Source organism: Ambystoma mexicanum, chromosome 4q, assembly GCF_040938575.1.
Source record: "Ambystoma mexicanum isolate Mex_15411 chromosome 4q, UKY_AmexF1_1, whole genome shotgun sequence".
NCBI classification, from domain to species: Eukaryota; Metazoa; Chordata; class Amphibia; order Caudata; family Ambystomatidae; genus Ambystoma; species Ambystoma mexicanum.
This window is the reverse complement of record NC_090928.1, coordinates 213,233,114-213,255,342: the sequence shown is the minus strand read 5'-3', so window position 1 is coordinate 213,255,342 and position 22,229 is coordinate 213,233,114. Positions and strand designations below refer to the sequence as shown.

Genomic DNA, 22,229 nt, shown 5'->3' with positions numbered 1-22,229 from the left:
GAGCGGCCCTTGGGAGCTGCTCGGCGGGACTGCCGCCCCGCAGACGAACCTCTGCGTCGCCCACCAGCAGGGCCTCGGGCGGACGCCGACCCTGGATTGGGCCGGGAGCGGCCCCCCCGGCGCCCTCTCCGAGGCAGGGGAGCGGCCTGATCTAGCGGCGGCCGGAGGTGCGGGGGCAGGAGCCCGGGCTCGGCAGCGGAAAGGCAGCTGCAGAAAAAGACAGTAAGCGGTGGGGGGTGCGGGACCCGGATTACATTGGCCCAGGTGGTCAGGTGGAGTTGCGGAGGGGGGGCCCCCTACTCTGGGCACGGAGGGCCCCGTCCCCGCTGCATTGTTAGGGGGTGTCTGGGACTGACGCCCGCTCCCCCAGGGGCAATACGGAGCCCGGTTCTGCGCCGGGGAGCTGGGGCGTCCAGGACTAACATCTGCTCCCCACCCCATTGTAACCCCGGCCACACGCTGAGACACCCGTGTGCCCGGGTCGGACGCCTGCTCCCCCCCAGCATGATACGGAGCACGACCACGCACCGAGGCGTTGGAGTGTTTAGGGCTGAGACTTGCTCCCCCCGGCATCAGGATCCCGGCCACACACATAGGGCGAGCACAGCACAGTTTCACGCACTCCCGCTGACTGGGAGGGCGCACCCCCATCAGGCCCAAAAGGAGTACTAGAACTGCAGTCATAGGGGGCTGTGACCTAGCCTGGCCAGTAACGGCCTTTGGAGGAGGCGCAGACAGGGCCCTTGTCCCGCAACTATGGCAACCAAAAATAAAAACAAGGGGAACAAAAGCGGACAATCCCAGGGGGAGGCCCCCGGCCCCATTATAGCTCTGTGGGCAAGCAAAGATGCAGCTGATGACCGAAGGACCACACAGGGGGGAAGCGTGGAGCAAGAGCACACTGAGACCTCGGAAGCGTCTGGATCAATCTCGCGTCAGGGTTTACGCGGGGAGCTGCTCTCACTTCAAGCATCATTGGGGAATACATTTCAAGAACAATTTCAGCTGATGCGGTCGGACATCAATCAAGCAATGGCGGAAATCAAACAGGAAGTGAATCAGCTGGGGGAGAGAGCAGACATAGTGGAAAAAGGCCTGCAGGAGGTAGGCAGGGAGGCCTCTGAGAACAGAGAAGCAATCGAGAGGCTTGACACGGCAACGCGGAACTTGGAAATTAGAATGGAAGACATGGAAAACAGGTCCCGAAGGATCAACATCAGGCTGAAATTTCTGCCGGAGGCGATACAAGATAGGGGCCTGAAGGAGACGGTTCAAGGGATATATGCAGAGCTGCTGGGGGAGCCCTCGCCTGATCGGATCGAGCTGGACAGGGTCCACAGGTTGGGATTCCTCAATAAGAACCCTAAGTCCAAGCCGCGGGACGTGTTAGCCGCATTCAAAAGATATGCTAAAAAAGAAGCAGTTCTCAGGGCCGCCAGACAAAAAGAGCCGATTACCTTTAACGACCAACGCATCGAGTTGTACCAAGACCTGGCTAGCAGCACTCTGCTTAAAAGACGACAATGGGGTCCACTCACCTTGAAACTTAAGGAAAAGGGGATCAGGTATAAATGGACCTTCCCCTTTGGGCTTGTCTTCGAATGGGCCGGCTCCCAGAGGCCGATAACCACGATGCAGGAGGGGGCGGACATATTCCAAATTGACCGGGACTTGCACGAGGGCCGGAGTGCGGCGGGCCCGAATGGCTCGCATGAGACGGGAGGCGGAGTGCGACCCAGGACGTCGGAATGGTCGATGGTAGGCGAAGGGAAGAGGAGAAGACCCGCTCTGCGGAGGACCCCCGGCAAGGGGGGGGAAATGGAGCCAGCAGAGGAGGAGAGTCTCAGGGACAAGGAGAATTGACCTGATGTCTGATCAGTTTTAGGGGGTGGTGGACAAAAAAAGGCTGTTTCTGAACATGAGGAGGAGAGAAGGAGCTGCGAGCAAACATCATGGGATCTCTAAGAGCGAGGGAGCCTAGAGGGGAAGGGAGGGAGGCGGGAAGACCTAGTGTTAAGGTCATCAGGGGTTGGGAGGTCGGTGGGGGGAACGGAGTTGGGGGGGGTTTCTCGGGTGCTGCCCAAGGGGCGAGTTAAAAGTGGTTCACGTTCCAGGTTAACTGGAGGGGTGCAAACGGGTGGAGGTGAGGATTGGATGAAGGGTCAGGATAGGCGGGAGTGGGAGTTTATTCATAATTCAAATGGTTAACGCAGAACGTCAGGGGCCTCAACACTCCGCTGAAAAGGAAAAAGTTGGATCAATTCACAAAGCGGGGAAAACCAGACTTTCTGGGGCTGCAAGAAACGCATCTGCTCCGTAAGCATCAGTGCCGCTTGAGGCTGAGAGGGTTCGACCAGGTATTCCAAGCGTCTGGTCCCACGAAAGCGGGGGGGGAGGGGTTGCACTGGCTATCAGGGGCACTGTGAATTTCCGCATGGAGGACACCCTAAAAGATGAAGAGTTTTTTGCTAGTGAAAAGCAAAATTGCAGAGGAGACTTTCATAATAGGGGTTATTTACGCGCCTAACAGGGAGCAAGACCCCTTCCTCCGTGACCTTATGGGGAGAATAGGCGACTGGGCAAGGGGCCAGATAATTATAATGGGTGACCTAAACATTGCATGGGTCAAAGCTAAAGATAGATCAGGGGCACCTAGGAATCGGGGTGGAGGGGCGGTGGCCTTGGCAGAACTAAGGGATAAAGTGGCGAGCATTGGGGGTGTGGGATGTCTGGAGGGAACTGAAAGGGGATGCAGAGGGCTACACCTTTCTTTCCGAAGTCCACGGGACACAATCTAGAATTGACTATATCTGGGTCTCGGCTAACCTGGTGGGTAGAGTTAAGGAGATAGAGGGGGGGCCCATGGGAATAGCTGCTCACAAAATACTGTCAATGCAGCTGGAACTGGGAGTGAGGAGAGGGGGATTATGGGGCTGGAAATATCCGGAACATTTGCCGAGAGATCCTTTGGTAAGGGAGGAGATAGAGGGCAAGATGAGAGTTTTTTGATAGCAACAAGAGAGGGGACACCGGAGAAGATATAAGATGGGATGCATTTAAGGCTACGATGAGGGGAGAAATCATAGCAGCCAAAGCACAAAGACAGAAACAACTACAGGCCCTGGAGTCCCGGCTGGAGGCAGAGGTCGAGGAGGCGAGGGGTAGGGTGGCGATGAATCCCAGTAGGTCTAATCAGAGGGACTATAGGAGGGCGGTGGGACAACTGGGGGTCCTCTGTACTAAAAAAGCAGAGGGGGCCCTGCTTTTCGTGCGGCAAAAATTCTATGCTAAGGGGAACAAGGCCGATGTCCTGCTGGCCCACCTCTTTCGGGGAGCTGCCACGAAGAACACAATCACGGCGCTGAACTCAGACCTTATATACATCACAGCACCCCTGCGACCGGGCCCAGGAGAAATTCCTGCAAGGCGTTAACTTGTGCAAACTTGAGGGGGAGGCCCAGGTTAGTCTTCAGCAAGACATAACGGAGGAGGAAGTGAGGGGGGTCATCCGGAAGCTACCCGCAGGAAAAGCCCCGGGCCCTGATGGGTACTCAGTGTCTTTCTACAAGACCTTTGCCGGGGTGCTGGTACCACAGTTGACCTACCTCTTCAACTCCTTTAAAGGTAGTGGGCAAATCACTTCATCTATGAAAGAAGCCAAGATTTCCCTGATTCTGAAGGCGGGCAAGGACCCTCTCGAGAGATCCTCCTATAGGCCAATAGCGCTTATTAATGTGGACGCAAAAATATACACTAAAATCCTAGCGAATAGGCTTGAGGGGCTTCTCCCGGACCTGATCCACCAGGATCAGGCGGGATTGGTGAAGGGGAGGCAGACTGCGGATAATATCAGAAGGGTGGTCCATCTAGTGGAAAAGGCAGAAAAGACCTGTACCCCGGCAGCGCTGCTATCCTTAGACGCGGAAAAAGCGTTTGACCGGGTGGAATGGTCCTTCCTCTTCAAGGTCATGGAAAAAATGGGGCTGGGAGGCACTTATCTTCAGATGGTCAAGGCGAATTATGAGGGTCCTCGGGCGAGGGTGGTGGTTAACGGAACCTTATCTAGAGCGTTCCAACTCCAACGGGGAACCAAGCAGGGTTGTCCCTTATCGCCCCTGCTTTATGTGATCTACTTAGAGCCCCTCCTGCAGGCAATTCGGGAATCGGAAGGAATACAGGGAATACCGTTCGGGGGGAGGCAGCATAAAGTGGTGGCCTTCGCGGACGATATGTTACTCGCCCTGACCAACCCCATAGAGTCGAGTAGGCAATGCAGGCTATTATTAGAGGACTTTGGGGAAGCATCCGGTCTGCGCATTAATATGGATAAGTCTGAATTGATGGACCTGACACTGGCGAGAGAGAGGACTTAAGAATGTCGACGCCCTTTGCCTGGCGTCCGGGGGGAATCACGTACCTGGGGGTGAGAATCACTCCGGCCCTTAAAGGGTGATATGTGGCGAACTATCCCCCTCTTTTGCAAAGAATTAAAAAGGATCTCTTTAAGTGGCAGAATCTCCGAATCTCCTGGCTGGGGAGGCTGGAGGCAATAAAAATGGTTACCCTCCCGAGGCTGCTCTACTTTTTCCAGGCTATCCCCCAGGCAGTCCCAGCCAGCTTCTTTAAGGAGCTCCAGTCGATAAAGAATGAGTTTAAATGGGAGGGGAAAAGGGCAAGGGTCAGCAGGCAGCTGCTTATGGTTCTGAGAAGGGGCGGTGGACTAGCACTTCCCAACTTCCGTCAACACTACGAGGCAGCCCAGCTAAGGGTGATTAGGGAATGGCTTCGGGAAGGGGAGGGAAAACACTGTGTTACGATGGACAGAGCGGTCACGCAGCATGCATTGGGGGAGGTCCTGTGGCTACCCAAACACCATAGGCCAGGCCATATGTATCTGAGCTCTATCACCAAGTTGGTTGTGGATAACTGGGACAGACTGGTCCAACGTAAGGAAATCACAACTTATCCATCCCCATTTACTCCTATCTTCAATAATAAAGACTTTACTCCCGGGCTGGAGGGAGGGGCAATCAGGAAATGGCGGGAGGGAGGTTGCCGGTGGATGCGAGACATGTTCATAGGATGGGAGATCAGCACTTTTGTGGAGTGCAAAAGGGACTTCGCATTGGGGGAGGGCGAAAGGCTGAGATACTCTCAACTGCGGCATTGGCTCCTACACCTCACGAACAGGGAAGCGGCCACCAGACCGCTGAGAGATTCTTGATGACCAATGATGGCTCGAAGGGCCTCATTTCGCAGCTCTACAAGATCCTGGATGACGCTACCCTGAGGCCGCAATGGGCATATATGGGAAGGTGGGAAAGCATAGTGGGCAGGGAAATAGAGAAGTCGGAGTGGGAAAAGCTATGGAGGAAAATCCCCAAATTGTCAAGAGCCTCGCAAACCCGGGAAGCTTGGTACAAGATACTGTACGGGTGGCACTACACTCCAGCTCGTCTGCGTAGGATTTACCCAGGGTCATCAGGAACTTGCTGGAGGGGATGTGGTCAGGAGGGCACTGCGGAACATATCTGGTGGGGATGCCCGAAAATAGCCCCGTTCTGGGAAGACATCAAACAGGCGATGGAACAAGCGTTTGGGTCAGAGGGAGGCGTGTCCCCGGAATGGTCTCTATTAGGTCTGAAGCCAGCAATAGCGACAGGTGGCCCAAGGGGTAGGGAGAGAGCGAGAGTGGTGCTCACTTTGGCGGCAATGACAATCATCGCTCAAAGATGGAAAGGCACAAACGTGCCGATGCTCCAGGACTGGTTGCGTAAAGTTTGGGAGTTAGTAGCGATGGAATGGGCCTCCTATGCTATGAACAATGCAATACAGAACTTTGCAAGTGAGTGGGGGGAGGTCCTTGCTTTCCTCAGGGATGACTTTAGGATTGGCTGGTGCCCACAGCGCTTGAGACTCCTGGACCTGGAATGATCCTGAATGTACGCTTAGAGGGGACGATTAGCCAAGCAACCTTTGCATCAGCACCAAGGGGGAAAGGGGAGGGTAGGGAGGGGGGAGTTTTGGGGTTTGTTACATTTGTTGGAAAATGTAATAAAGAGAATTTAAAAAAAAAAGGACACACAGCATCACTGATGACGAAAGGTATATGGTACATTTTCTTGTATCGGATTGGTGGGTGGTGTAAAAGACAGTCGATACTATATGGGGTACAAGATGCCGATGGTACGCCGTTGTGCAGTTGCTCTTGGCACACGTGGGTCGGCTGGGCTCATCTCTGCGGTGTGAAGTCAGGGCAAGGAAACATTCTCTAACTAAGCTAAACAACAGGAACTGATAATGCAGAAATAATGGCACACATGAAATTTTGCATGAATGGGGGTACTTAGGTCAGATGAGCTAATATATAGGCATTCCAACCTTTACACTTTGGATTCTCGTTGATACTGCACTCTCCGCACCCCGGTGCCCACCCTAAAGGTTTGATCTGCCATCTGCCCTGCTTGGGTCCTCATGATATAGGTAGACGTGTGTTGCCTTTTGGGAGAGTATATTGCCACACAGGATTAGGGCTGTGGTGGGGGTCTGGAGTGGTCAAGGTGCGGGAGGGTCAAATGGGTATCAGCATGAAAGGAACTGGGGGGTCGGAGCTGGTGGGCTCTGGACCTGCGGGATGGGGGTTGAGAGGGCACGGGCAGTTTAGTGGAGATGAATGGGCACTTGGGCTTATGACTTGTCACTTTCTCACGCTCTCCGCAGACTACATTCCTTCGTAAATGATACTACGGGATTTGTAACAAGGCATGGCTTGCTTCCGTGATGACGAGGCTCACACAGAGCTGGCAAGGGGGAGGCGATGGTGTGGGCTGGCTTTGCAAGGTGCTGGGGATGGGAGAGCTGCATCTCTTACAGAGAGATGGATTTTTGTGCCTAATAAAAAGATGGTGTTGGGCCTGTTCAAAATGGTTTCCCAATGCAAGGCTAAGAGCTATGTTGTATGTGTTATTTTCTATGGGAGGTGGTGCAACAAAATGTCGCGGGGAGGGGAGGTGGCTGCACCCCCCCCGCCCTCCTAGTTATTACATGTGTTATGTACCTGGAGCCACGGAAGGGGGGTTCAAGGATCGTCTCCTTCACAACAAAATCATGGGGCCTTGTCCCAGCTCTGGCACAGCTGGTTGGATCCTGAAACAGGAGTTAAGTTCACAAAGCCTGCTACGTATTGCACGAGTGTATTTTGGATCTCCTGTTTTAATGGTGCAAGCCTTAAACATACTCATTAGTATCACATTAGTGTCCTGCGAGTCTTACTACAGAGGCGAGAGTAATTACTGTGGTACAGTTTGCGGGTAATAAGGCTTGACGTGATGATTTGAGTTTATTCATTCCTTTCCATCATTCAAAACCTAGAATGGATAATGATTTCTACGAAGTGCCATTCGTAAACTTATGATTACTTCTCCGTTGTTTATTTGTGTTGATTGTTCTCGTTCCTAGAATTTTGTCTACTTATTTCGTTTGTATACTTGAGGCATATGAGTTTGTTCTGTCAGTGCGGGCTGCAGTGCACACTGGACTTTTAGGCAGGCAGGTTATTTTAGTTATTAATTTATGTGATTGAATAATAGTTTGACTGCTCTGAAAATTGTGTTCCTCAGTATTTCTATGCCCATTGACTCTACATCAGCGTTCAGTGAATTCGTTTTTTTGATTCTGTAGATATTGTATCTGCCAAAACTGATTCTGCTCTGAAACAGGAGAAACTGCGGTGCAACTATTCAATGATGTGTTGAGGGGTGAACGGCTATTCTCTGTAATGCAGTGTCAGCTCAATGTGCATATATTTGTTTGCAGTTCACCCTTTGCATTCACTATTCCTTGCCTTAGCACGGGTTGCTAAGCACTTATTAGAGCAATAAGGGTCTAACCGTCAGTAAACGCCTGCATTCTAAGCAACCCCCTTTGTTCTTCGTTCAGCCGTAGTCACAAAACAGAACTACTACTTTCGGTAAACTAAAACAGCTTTCTTTTCTCCGCGCTGTTTATATTTTTGCCTGTTTTTAGTTTTTTTGAGGGTCAAATGTTTTATCAAGAACTGTGTCCCTGCACCACTCCTCTCCTGGCACTTGTGTCCATAATAAAACAGTATCTGGCAACCTGTGCAAGATTGTTTGGGCTCAGGACTAAGGATAACTGTTTTACCATATTTCGTCACAATAGGGGTAGGAGCAAGTGGGAAGCAACTTTTCCAGTTTGCACGCAACAAAGGACCAGCTCTGTAGTTACCAGACTGGCAAACTTGTAGTGAGGCCATTGTATTCAAACCATCCTCTGAAGTGTACATTGTTTTCGGTAGTGCTTTCAAAATAGAATTCGTCCTCAAGGCCCAAATTTGTTTTTTTAAGATAGTTCAGATATGTATTCTCCTAACCCACTATCCTTGCCCCTATTTGGCATTTTCCGGTTATAATTAAATGTAGCTGAGAACTTCTACCAGCGGGCTCTTGTAAGGTTTCATCTGAGGTATTTTTCTTGTTCTGTCAGATGCCAGTAACCGACTGTCACTTGAAGCGAACAAATGAGCATCTTTGCCAAAACAGATAATTGCTTCACATATAGAAAGCTGATCAAATCTACTGAATCTCATCTGCAGAGTATTTTAAGTTGTCTTGTTTGTTTTTCAGAGTGCTGAACAGATTTCTGCATTGTGTAGGAGCCTGCAGGAAATACAGCCCAACGGAATGGAAGGTCAACGAGAAAGCCCAAACCCACCTCGGAGACCGCTAGCTCGACATCTTTCTGATGCTGACAGACTTAGGAAAGTTATCCAAGAGCTGGTGGACACAGAGAAATCCTATGTAAAGGTACCTCCAGAGAGTCTGCCCTATTCACTCATTCAACTAGGATAGTGTATTTGTATATTGTATTTATTTGAAGACCAGGGATGTCCATTTTGAACAGGAACGACTTACGATAACACATTTACAGATCAAAGCATTCCCACAAAGGGTGCCTGTACAATAGCGCAAAGATGAGAACACGTGGTGAGCCATCTTATGAGTGTGTAAAGAAGTGGGGCATTTATGGGACAAAAATAAACAAACAAATATATACAATAACAGGTGACTTACAAAAGTAAGTGAAGTTTAAGCCACGCTTTGAAGGGATTCACAGTTGGGCTGGCTTTGATTGTTATGGGGAGTGGGTGCCAGTGGAACGTGCTGATTAGGGGGAAAGAGCAGAAGTGAGAGGATGGACAAGGAGGTTATGGGACAGTGAGGTTGAGTGCAGAGGAGCTTAGGAGGGAACGAGATGGTGAGTAAACTGAGTTACAATCAAGCAGGTACTGAGGAGCAAGGTCATAGAAGGAACTTGAAAAGAAAGTGTGTGTGTGTGTGTGTGTGTGTGTGTGTGTGTGTGTGTGTGTGTGTGTGTGTGTGTGTGTGTGTGTGTGTGTGTGTGCGCGCGCGCACGTGTTCTGGGTAGGTTGTAAATAGTGTGGGAAGCAAAGTTGAGGACTTTGTGTAGAGGTAGGACTTAGTGGAAATGTAGGTCAAGGAGGAGGTTTGGGCAGCATTCAAGTTTGCTGAGCACAAGAGTGGAGATTAGGGTAATAAGAGAAGGACATATTGTCTGAATATTGATTTGGTTTAATACGAGCAGCAGAGGAAGCAATAGTGATGAATTATTGCCATCAAGGAGGATCCCAAGATTGCGAGCCTTGAATGAGAGAGCAAGAAGGTCAGGTGGAAGGAGAGAAGAGAGGGCAGGGGAGGGATGGCATTGGAAGCCGGGATAATGACTTACGTTTTTGAAGAGTTCAGCATAAGGTAGCGGAGAGCCATACAGTGGCAAATTGCAGTGAGACCATTCATAATCCATTCCAAGATGAATGGGTTGAAGGAGAGAAATGTGAAAAATATTTGAGTGTCCTCAGCAGAAAGGTGATGGTGAAAGCCAAAGAATGTGGTGTAAATTGGGTTGCAGTCAGCATGTGGTGCGGATAGTGTAGCTGTCGGGGGAAGAATTAATGCCAATCTTTGTATTTCCCAGCCGCAAAATCGATGGAAAGCAATTAGGTGGATAGTGCCAACCAAGTTATCCTCATTAGGAAATCTGATTCTGATCCGTGTATCAAGCACTGGCATTTATCAGATGGGGTCCTCTGTTGAACGGTAATAGGCTTATCCCTGCTCAGCAGTGGACCACACCTAGTACATGCTGCCACTTAACCCACGGTCTGCACCATATGTTCTTGCACCGATTTCCGTTATAGAGCCCTGCTGGTTATGTTAATAAGGTACCCTGAAGATACCATCAGATGGAAAACGTGTTGCAAAAGGTAAGCATACCAAAATGACTGACGTAATGTGGATTTACTGTTCATTAATACAATTCTACTATAAAATACAATGGAAAGACTAGGGATGAGGCATATTCGTCATATCTGACTACACGCCAGTATACACCTGCATGTCTCACTGGATTTCTGGCAGAGAAACCCATCAGTCATCCGGCTGCTGCTCTATAATTCAAGGATCGAGCAGTGCAGTGAGCATCAATCTCTTCCAATTCCTCATGTCCTGTTATCCAAATAGGTGTTGGGTGTATGTTGCTCGTACTCAGGACTCCCCGCTACTGTGATGGCGGAGATTGTGATGGCTAAAGCTGGGAGTCCCATTCAGTCAATACAGAAATCAGAAACTATTTATAAAGGCACAGTAAAATGTTACTAATTTCTGTGGTCTTAAAAAAAGTAGTACAGAGATTGTATTAGGTGTTGGATGTGACTTTTTTTGGTTCATTTGTTTTTGTGTAGTGGTGTCCGGTTAGGTCCAGAGTAAGACGAGCCCAAGTTCTTTAGCCAATCACTAAAAGTATTTTATTAAATTATTAAAAAGTGGAGTGGTGCCTGCAATAATGTGCATAAACTAGAGTGATTTGGCTTTGTGAGTGGCTTATGATAAATGCGAACAGATTTTGTATTATATGTTTATATATATTGTCCAAACAGTTTTTTGCAATGTTTGTATTGTTGATTGCTATATTCATATTTTTGTATATTTTCAATACATATTTTTAACCATATTATTTATTGTTTTGTATGATGGTTAATACTTTTGAGGTTACCCAATACTAAATTATGGTAACTGTTAGAACTATTGTTTAATGATAAATAAGACTTGTTAAATGCAAATAGAATTAGTATTATAGAATTAATCTCAGACACTGCGACCCTTGTTCTCAAAAATGTGCGCAGGAGCAAATGAGGAAATGCCTGTGAGCATCTCTGACCTGCACCGGCTGCCTTATTCCTTATTCTCAAAGCCTAAAAGCAAAATCTGGAAATTGCTGGAACATCTTTGATCACTTGCAAATGCATTTCACAAATATATGGTCAAGGGCCTCACAGAGATGCTCCAGGCATCTGCAGACTAGCTCACATTTGTGTCTTTGAGAATCAGACTCTAGTTAGCAGGTGCAAAACTAAGAAGCACGTGGGCGGCTCAGATTTGCTTCAGTGAAAATGTTTGAGAATGGGACGCAGTGAATGTTTTAGTGTGCAAGTATGGGACGTTTCATAATCATTGCAGCTTCTGTGTGCCTCCTGCAATCTTATTTAGGCACAACATGAAATTCAGGCAAACACTAGTGCACCATGAAAAACCACAATGTTTAGATTCACCTCCAAACACAATTCCCCCAGCTAATGAAGCACACCTGAAAATGTATGTTTCATGGGACTTGGTTTGAAAACACTCTCAAAGCTTTCCGTTTTCCTTTCCTTGTGTTATTATAAAAATGACTGATTTGTTTCTTAGGTTCACTTTATTTCTCATAATATTTGATAGGTGCACTGAAATGCACAGTTCTGGTGAAAGGAATGGACACTTCATAAAAAAAATCAACCTTCTTGACCCTGTGTGGGAAAAAAAGCAAATGTTTAGATCCATCCTTGTGGCAAATAGGCACTGTGCTGCCCTGGGCATTTTTGCAAATAGAAGGCACATTGTGTTAACAACTGCAGACGCTATTCAGCCGTACTTGCTCCACAGTGACAATCCTGCAGATGGTTGGGCCCTGACTCGAGCCTGGTTTGATTGCCTATGGTTAGGGGCACGAACAAAAAGCTGGACTTACAATGTACAACCCACAGCCTGCCCCTGCTGCCAGTGGCCGGTGGAGGACCTTCTACACTTTGTGTTGTTCTGCCCACACTATACAGACCTAAGACGGAAAACACTTCTGCCACTACTCAGGTCCGTTGGCATTTCTCAGGCTAGGCCTGCTTTATGCTGCCTGCTCCCAGCAGCTACGCTGCCAGTGGCCTGGGGAACGGTGGACTATTTGAGAAGGGCTTTGTATCAGAGAACTAAATTCACCACCCAAAACCTGATCGACCTCTGAAAACTTATTGAACTGTCCGGACGTTTCTTGTGGATACTAATTGATTTACACACATGCACATTTTAAATCTTTTTCTATATGTAATGTTTGTAAGTTTATATCATGGATCTTTTAAAATGTTGAATTGTTATGCATTTTTACTCTGTTTTTGGGGTTTATGGAAAATCTGTTTCTGAATAAACTTATTATGATGATGAAAAAATATTTACACTTGGATTGTGGAGCCCCGTGGCTCTTTCTCTGTCCCCACCAACCCTCGGCAAGGAATTCAGGAAAGCATGTGAACACCAGGGACTCGAGGACGGCACAAATGGTGCCGCTGAAATGTCACTAGAAAAAACTTTGCACATTGTGCTCAATCCTGAGTAGTTACATGTACGCTTATTTACAGTAATCGTATAGTTAACAGATGGGCAGACAAGACATGATAAAATAAAAAAAAGCAAGATATGGACCTAGGATTTCAAACTAGAACCCAAATTGCAGACAAGGCCTACAATACCATATGGCTTAGAATCCTACTGCCCGCATACCACCTTCTGTGGAATTAAAACATGTTTTTGGATTGCCTGGAAAAGCTAGGTGATCATTTGTGTAGTCTTATGTACTTTGCTGGGAAGGAATGTGTTAAGTGCAGTGAGATTAGAGGATCTTCATGGTGAACCTTTCCTTCTTCCAGCTTCTCATCGTTTATTGCAATTCCCTTTCCTAAGAAAACTTCATTGACGCAATTGTTTTCAAACAAGAATTATTGTTGAGGGATAGAGCATTTCATAAAAATACATTTATATTTTTATTGTCATGCTAAGACTGGACACCACAATTCACACAGGACCTGGGGCCCTACAAATAGAAGTAGGATTCTCTTAGACTCCACTGCCTCCAATTCAGACATTACAGACACATGAGCTCATGCGCCAAGTACATAAAAAATTGCCTGGTGCGGACCACCGACATTTGCGCTTACTTTCAAACAGCTCCCCTCCATGCGATTTTTGCCAGTTGCACTGAAAAGCAGAAAAGAGGTGTAAAAAGCAGGTTAAATTACATGCACGCCTCTCTGTGCAAATTGAGTAAACATTACCGGCCATTCATGCATGTCACGCAGCTTATAAAATGGAGAACTACGGAATCTGCCTGCTTTTTGCTGGTGTAAAAAGCAAGCAGATTTAATTGAATCCACATTTCCGACAGCATTAAAATGTTGTGCTTGCCTAAATGCTGTCGTTATTTGTATGGCGGAGAGGTTGAGGGAGGCAGTAATGGATATTCTCCAGCATTGGATCTTTCATAGATTCAGATGCTTGAATATTCCCCGTCGTCAGACTGGGAATCCTCGGTGATAAATTAAATAATAATAATAATATATTTTTTTTTTAAATATATATATATATATATATATATATATATATATATATATATATATATATATATATATATATACTGCCACCTAGCAGTGCATGTACATAGCCCATTATAGCCTATGAGCCACTCCATTATGTAGTCCCTCCACCTCACTTTGGTCCTTTATGGCCCCAGCCAATGAGGTGGCAGGGCTTAAGCTCCGCCCCCAGCAGCCATCTTCAGATTTTTCACCGCAGTCTATCAGACACAGGGAATCCTCAAGCTCTCTGAGCTTTTTTCAAATTCTTTCTACTTTTGTGTGGAATATATTTGTAAAATATATTCCATCTTGTTCCCCTTCTTAGGGGCTTTCTTTCCAATTAATTAACTTGTTGTTTTCCTCTCAAAATCGTCGACTGAACTTCTCTTCAGAAATGGAGGCACCTCAGGCTGTCAGGAAGCCTTCCCTGTTCAGGGACTGCACGAGGTGCAAGAAGAAATTGGTTTACTACAAGGACCCCCACGAGCATTGCATTTATTGTCTGTACCCACATGACATTAAAAAATGCGAGATTTGTAAAACTTTTTCCACCAAGACCCTTCATGACAGGCATAGAAGACTCCTTTCATACCTGGAATCCAGGGATCAATCTTCGGACGAAGAGTCTGTCAGAACAGCTCCTGTCCAATCCAGCACTCCATCTGAGAGGCAAACTTCAAAGAGAAGGGCCTCTTCAGTGGAAAGGAGTTCCTCTCCCAAATCCAAAAAGAGGAAGCTGGAATTGATACCCTTTCTGCCTCGAGCTGACCTGTCAAGCCAGAAAAAGTCAGCAAAATCTGCCTCCAGAGGTAAGGAGGAGTTTGCAAAAAACGGGGGGGGGGGGCAGTCGTCGACGGTTAAACCGCCCACGAATGAAGGGAAAGGTAAAGGCCCGTCATCGGCCATACCGTCGACGAAACCAGCATCGACGACGACGACGCTTAAGACATCGTCGACAGTTAGATCATCGTCATCGGACATATCGACCGCGAAGCAATCGTCGACGAGCAAGAAACACCACTCGTCCACGAAGCATTCGTCCATGACGCAGTCGTCCACGGAACACACTCCACATTCGTCAACGAAGCCCTCGTCGACGGGGAAATGTCAGTCGTCGACGACGAAGCCCTCGTCGACGGGAAAATCTCAGTCGACGGGAAAATTTCAGTCGACAGCGAAGCCTTCGTCGACGGGACAATCTCAGTCGTCGACGGGAAAATCTCAGTCGGCGGCGAAGCCCTCGTCGACGGGAAAATCTCAGTCGTCGACGAGGATAACATCATCCATAACACCTTCAGAGGCACCGCAAATTTCGGCAGTTACAGAGGAATTACTGCCTCTCACTCTTGAAGCTCCTGTCATTACAAGCAATATCATTGAGAAGAATACTGTAACTGAACCTCTGGTGCAGCAATTTTCACCTTTGGGGCACATGGCAGAACTTCCGGATATAATTCTTCAGGAAGAATTCTCCGATGCGGAAGTGGTGGAAGAGTCCATCGGTCCCTTACCGAAACAATACAGCCCTCCTTGGCACCCGTCCACGGGAGAATCCGAATATCCTCATGACCCTGTGCTCATGTTATCCGTGCAGAGGATTGTAGAAGAATTTTACAAACGGCAAAGGGAGAAGCAAATTCCGATTAATCCCATTCCTAGAGAGTCATCCCCGATTCCAGGCACATCGGGTTGCTCTTCTTACAGGAGTAGACCGCAAAAACGGATGAGATCACCTGTTCGAAGACCGAGGAGCAGCACCCACAGTGCTTCACCTACAAGAGTCCCGTCACCACAGTCATCGCACAGACTGCGATCTCCGGACGTAGATCCCACCATGGTACCGTCCACCATCTCGGTATCAGACTGGCAGGAGGATCCTTTTGGTGAATTTTCGGAACCAGAAGAAGGAGAAATTACTCAGGAGCCAGACGCACCCAGTGATTGGGATGACTACGTCGTCGAGAAGCCCAGGAGGAGAGACTCGCCGGGCAAGGCCTCACCACCGGATGATCTCGTCTCTTTCCATACCATAATAGGTAAAGCCGCAGAACTGTTTAAAATTCAGGTTTCTTCGGAGGAAAGGCAATCAGTGCTCTATGAGCACAGGGACAAACGAAGGAGGACAGTGACCACAATTCCCCTCCTCGATACCATCTGGGATTCCGGATCCAAGATCCTATCTACGCCCTTATCGACTCTGGCGTTGGTGTCCAGGCCAGAAAAGAAATATAAAGCTCCGGATTCAGCACCGCTTTGTTTAAGGGGTCATACTAAACCGGACTCAGTTATTACAGTGGCGGCCAGAAAGAAACTCGCCAACCCCTCCTCACCGTTGTCGGCACCACCGGATAAGGACGGACATAAATTGGAAGCCATGGGCAGGAAAGTATCATCTTCTGCATCACTTACAATCAGAGCGGGTAATGCACTGGCCATGACCGCAAGATTCGATCGCGAGCTTTGGCTCCGCATGTCTAACTTGGCGAAACAATTACCACCGGAGCTCCAGGAGGAGGCAAAATCCATAATCACGGATGGTGAAGCAACATCGGATCACATGATCGACGCAGCAGTTGATGTGGCCGAATCAGGCTTCAGGCAGATGGCGCACGGCACAGTGCTCAGAAGGCAGGCCTGGATGAAGGCTACTAACTTTAGACCTGAAGTTCAGGCGCAGATACTAGACATGCCATTTGACGGCCAAGATCTCTTTGGGAAAAAGATAGACGACCATTTGAAGGCAATCAAGACAGACACTGACACAGCCAGAGCCATCAGTTCTTTAAAGGACAAAAGTAAGGACCACCGGTCTTTTCGTCCCTTTAGAGGTTCATCTTCCAAGTTCAGGGGATACAGTCGTTCCTCCTATGGTCAAAAAGCACAAGGCGGCACGTACCAAGGCAATAAATATCAGTCATCAAACAGATACGCCCATAGAGGCAGACGTGGCTCCGCCCAAGGGAAGTCGCAAGGCAAGCAGAACTGACGACCAATCTCCCCCCCCCTTCGCCACACCCCGGTGGGGGGAAGGGTGAGCCAGTTTTTCCAGCGCTGGCGGTCAATTACATCGGACAAATGGGTGTTACAGGTGATCCGAAAGGGTCACACCTTGGAATTTCTGGACCAACCTCCTTCCCTGCATCCAACTCCCCGCAGAGTGCATATGCTAGGACAGGTCATGTCCGAAGTGAAAAAACTGCTCCAGAAGGCAGCAGTAGAACCAGTACCCTCTTCTCAGAGGGGAAAAGGTTTCTACTCCCGATTCTTCCTCGTCAGAAAGAAAAACGGTCAATGGAGGCCCATCTTGGACCAGAGGGCTCTCAACAAGTTCATCAAGCGCATAACTTTCAAGATGGTAGCTCTACAAGGGGTGCTACCTTGGTTAAACAAGCACGACTTCTTGGCCACTTTAGACTTGGAGGATGCATACTTCCACATTCCGATCCATCCAGCACACAGGCAGTTCCTCAGGTTCACAGTGGGAGGGCTCCACTTTCAGTTTCAAGTGCTTCCGTTCGGTCTAAAATCGGCGCCAAGAGTTTTCACGAAATGCCTGGCACCGGTAGCGGCAAGTCTCAGGAGAGCAGGAACGGACGTTTTTCCATACCTGGACGATTGGCTGATAAAGGCAAGTTCAGCTGCAAAGGCTCGTTCGGCAGTGTCGAGGACGGTCAACCTCCTAAAAGAGTTAGGTTTCTCCATCAACCAGACGAAGTCCTGCCTCGTTCCCAGCAAGGTAGCTCTCTTCCTGGGAGCCGAGCTCGACTCCAGCATTCCCAGAGTGAGACCATCCACAGAGAGAATAGCAGCGATTCTACGCTTAACTTCGAACTTCCTACAGAAAGAGACAACATCTGTACGCTCTTACAAATCCCTATTGGGCATGATGTCATCATGCATATTCCTCATACCGAACTGCAGGCTTCGCATGAGGCCGGTTCAGGAAGCTCTGGACCACCAATGGAAACAAGCTTTCGGATGCTGGGAAGACATTGTCCAGATTCCATCGACGTTGCACAAGGCCCTTCGATGGTGGAACGCTCCGAGGAATCTTCTACAGGGAATGCCGTTTCAAGCACCGACATCGACCCTCCTGCTGCGGACGGACGCTTCCTTATCAGGCTGGGGCGCTCATCTTGCGGACCTCCAAACCAAGGGATCTTGGTCGGCACAAGAGTCCCAGCTCCACATCAACGTGTTGGAGCTCAGGGCCGTAAGGTTGGCGCTGAAAGCCTTCCTACCGGTTATAGCTGGTCAAGTTCTTACAGTCCAGACAGACAACACGACCTCCATGCACTATACAAACAAGCAGGGAGGCACGAGGTCTCAGATTCTGTCGCAAGAAGCCCAACAGCTATGGGCATGGGCCTTGCGCTACGGGATACAGATCAGGGCAGAGCACCTTCCAGGAGTGGACAATGTCCTAGCGGACAGATTAAGCAGAGAATACACAGCGTCACACGAGTGGGAGTTGGACGACAGAGAAACCCGACGGATATTTGCCTTATGGGGCCATCCGCAGATCGACCTTTTTGCCACCAGGAACAACAAAAAATGCAAGATATTTGCGTCAAGATACCCCGAGCACCAATCGCTGGGAGACGCGTTCTCAGTGGATTGGTCGGGGAAGCTCCTCTACGCCTTCCCACCCATTCCCCTCATGTCGAGGGTACTTCGCAGGGTGAAAGAACAGGATTGTTCCTTGATTCTTATTGCACCCGATTGGGCACGGCAAGTCTGGTACCCGACGCTGAGACATCTATCCTGCAAAACCCCGATTCGTCTCAAATCACATCAATATCTACTGACACAACAGAACCGAAAGGTTCTCCACCACAACCCGAGGAGCCTGTCCCTCAAAGCATGGTTCCTGAGCAGCGTAAACTGATGCACCTAAAGTTACCATCAGAATGCTGGGATATCATCAGGGCCGCTAGAGCCCCGTCCACGCAACTCACCTACACCAGAAAATGGACTAGGTTTTCCAAATGGTGCGAGACCTCTGCGATCGATCCCCTCACGGCCTCGGTTGATAAAATTCTGCCTTACTTGTTGCACCTGGCAAAATCAGGGCTCTCACTGTCCTCTATCAAGGTCCATCTGTCAGCCATAGCGGCCTACACAGTAACCGCGGAGACGCAAGCCTTACTTTCCTTACCAGCGATCAAGATCTTCCTGAAAGGACTGATGCGTACTTATCCGCCTACACCTACACCAGTTCCGGACTGGAGCCTCAACACCGTCTTAACAGCCCTCATGCAACCTCCCTTCGAGCCCATACATAGATGCGATATGAAATTCTTGTCCTGGAAGACATCCTTCCTGGTAGCCATCACATCGGCCAGAAGGATCAGTGAGTTACAAGCTTTGTCTTCGGAACCTCCGTTTACCTTGTTCCAGAAGGACTGCATCATCTTAAGGCCTCACCCTAAGTTCCTCCCCAAGGTACTTTCGGAGATGTCGTTCACTGAGCGCATTATTTTACCAACCTTCTTCCAGAATCACGCTTCGGAAGCGGAAAGGACATTACACTCTCTAGACGTTTCTAGGGTGTTGAAGTTTTACTTGCAAAGAACCAAGGAGTTCCGCTCCTCAAACCGGCTATTCATTTCCTTCTCTGGCCGTACCAAGGGCCAACATATATCCAAACAAAGCCTGGCACGCTGGGTATCGTCCTGCATCACCCACTGTCATCAGTTGAAAGGCGACCCTTTAACTAGACCGCCGTCTGCGCACTCCACCAGAGGAAGGGCGGCGTCAACAGCATTCCACGCAGGGGTGGCCTTGAAAGACATATGCAGAGCTGCCACGTGGAGCACTCTGCATACTTTCGCAAAACACTACTGCCTGACTGAAGATACCAACAAAGAAACTGCAGTTGGACAGGCAGTGCTCCGCCATCTCTTTGTATAAGCTAGGACCAGCCTCCTTTCCCACCTTTCCCGAAATATGTAACCGTTGTGTTGCTGCATGGTAAAGGTTTGATCAGAAATATGTTTTTCTGTAATTATGCATATCTGTTCATAATGGTGGCATGTTTTAACTGCTTGGTATTCTATTCAAGCATCTGAATCTATGAAAGATCCAATGCTGGAGAAGTCTTAGTTACTTACCTGTAACTGTATTTCTCCAGCATTGGTATCTTTCATAGATTCACATGCGCCCGCCCGCCTCCCCTGAGAGGCTGCTCCTATGCTCGGCATCTATCATACTGTAATCTATACGGTTCAAAATCTGAAGATGGCTGCCGGGGGCGGAGCTTAAGCCCTGCCACCTCATTGGCTGGGGCCATAAAGGACCAAAGTGAGGTGGAGGGACTACATAATGGAGTGGCTCATAGGCTATAATGGGCTATGTACATGCACTGCTAGGTGGCAGTGTGTATATATATATATATATATAATATATATAAAAAAAAAATGTATTATTATTATTTAATTTATCACCGAGGATTCCCAGTCTGACGACGGGGAATATTCAAGCATGTGAATCTATGAAAGATACCAATGCTGGAGAAATACAGTTACAGGTAAGTAACTAAGACTTCCATTACATGCCACCTCTTCACCATACAAAGAAATGAAAGTAAGACGTGGCATAAAATGAATAGTACGCATGCATTTTACGCTATGCAATCTCATCATAGGCCTCACAATATCCAGTCCTTGCAGAATATTCACCACACACAAGTGCTGAATATTCATTGCAACGAAATTCACCAAACATATCAAATGAAAAAAAAAACAGATGGTTGGTTTGGGAAATCAGATAAGGCCTCATTACGACCCTGGTGGTAGCCGTGCCCTTGTTAAGGGCACGGCTGCCGCCGGTAATTAATATTTACCGGAGCCCAGAAAAGGGCAATAACCGGGTCATGCCGACCTTGGTGGACCCGGTAATTGCCCTTTTCTGGGCGCTGGTAAAAATGAATCCCCATTCCCATTTGAGCCCCGTAGGGCTCAATGGGGAGGATGCTAACAACGGGCCTGTTAATGACAGGCCCCTTGTTAGTATCCTGGTCTGCTAGCGTATCCAGCTAAGGACGCCTGGTCTGACCAGGCGTTCCTTAGCAGGACCCACTGCAGACCTCGTAATAGGGCGGCCCGGAATGAACGGTTCCAGTCCCTTACCGGCACCGTTTATTCCGGGGCCGCCTGGGTCCTAATGAGGCCCAATGTGTTTGCATATGTGAGTTTGTGGTTTAATGGGGTTAACGGTTGATTCAGGTAGTGTCTGCAAATGGGTAGAAATATACGGTCCAAAAATTGGTTGTAAAAAGGCACAACATTATTAGAAGGTCCAATTTAATAGACGTAATTTTTCAGATGAATGTCTGTCTGTCTTCATGGGCTTACTGTGATATCTTCATTTGTATCTTTAAATATCCCTTTTAAATAAGCAAGGAAGAGGTTGTCAGTAAATGCAACGGTTCTCAAATCTTCGTGTTTTATATTGGGTAGAAATACATTGTTAAACTGGGTTTCTTTCATAAAATACAAACGTTTTAATGGAGATATTGAACAATCTATTAAAAAAAACGACTTTGCGAAATGGCATCTTACAAACCAGCAATGCTCATTCACACTCTGGTACAAAGTATACCTTACAGTGAATTGTTCCATAGTAAATGCAATTCTAGCACAATGGTACACATGCCAGCCTAGAGAGACCATTTTACGTTTTGAACAAGGTTACCCAAGATGTACATTTCATTTTATTACCTTTTTATAGAGCGCTCTCACCACAGTGCTGAACAAACTGTATGGTGCAATTTGTATGCATCCCCCACACTTCGGCATAGGCAGGGGGAGAATTCATTGTTTTTCCTGCCGCATAGAGGGTCCGTTGAGTGAGGGTGGGTTGCCCGGTCCCTTCTACTGCTGCCAGCCGAGGTCGCCCGCCTCTGTCAGGGGCCAGGGGGTGGGGTCTGTGGGGCTTCGCGGAGCGGCTTGCCCTCCAAGTCTGTGTGGCCCGGGGTGGTCCTCACCCCAGGCGGCGGTAAGCCGGAGTGGGGGGAGTGCTCTGTGCTAATGACTGTGCGCACCTGGCCTCCCGGGCTGGGTTTGTGGTTTCCTAGCAACCTTTCTTTTTCCCGCTGCAGTGATATGTTTGTGTGCAGGGGCCTCTGGTTGATTCTGTTGATTCCTCCTCTGTGGCTGCTTCTCTCTGCTTGCGGCCCTCAGTTTCTCGTTGTTGGTGCCGGTACCATGGGGAAGGGCTCCTCCAAGTCTCGCCACGTGGAGCCCCAATCTCCTTCCCCTTCCTATTCCTCTTCTTCCTGTTCTCCCCCCCCTAAGAGGCAGAGTGGGTGTAGGGTGCCAGAGGACCACCTCCTGCATATTTTTCCGAGAGCCCTGCAGGAAGAGGGGACTCAGCCTCATAGTGGCAGGGGAGGGTGTCCCCTTCCTCTTCCTCATGCTTGGACGGCTCTTCCTGCAGCCTGAGCGATTCTCATAGGTCGACTGATTTCAAGGGC

The 22,229-nt window shown here is 48.5% G+C and overlaps 1 protein-coding gene across 4 annotated transcripts in view; it reads left to right on the top strand.

Annotated features, from left to right (window-relative positions):
* Positions 1-22,229, top strand: part of TIAM2 (TIAM Rac1 associated GEF 2) — a 552,861-nt gene that overhangs the window by 430,826 nt on the left and 99,806 nt on the right. For all 4 annotated transcript variants that reach the window (XM_069607743.1, XM_069607744.1, XM_069607746.1 and 1 more), the window contains one exon: positions 8,646-8,825. In XM_069607743.1, coding sequence (XP_069463844.1) covers positions 8,646-8,825 — 180 coding nt within the window. The remainder of the gene's footprint in view (positions 1-8,645; positions 8,826-22,229) is intronic.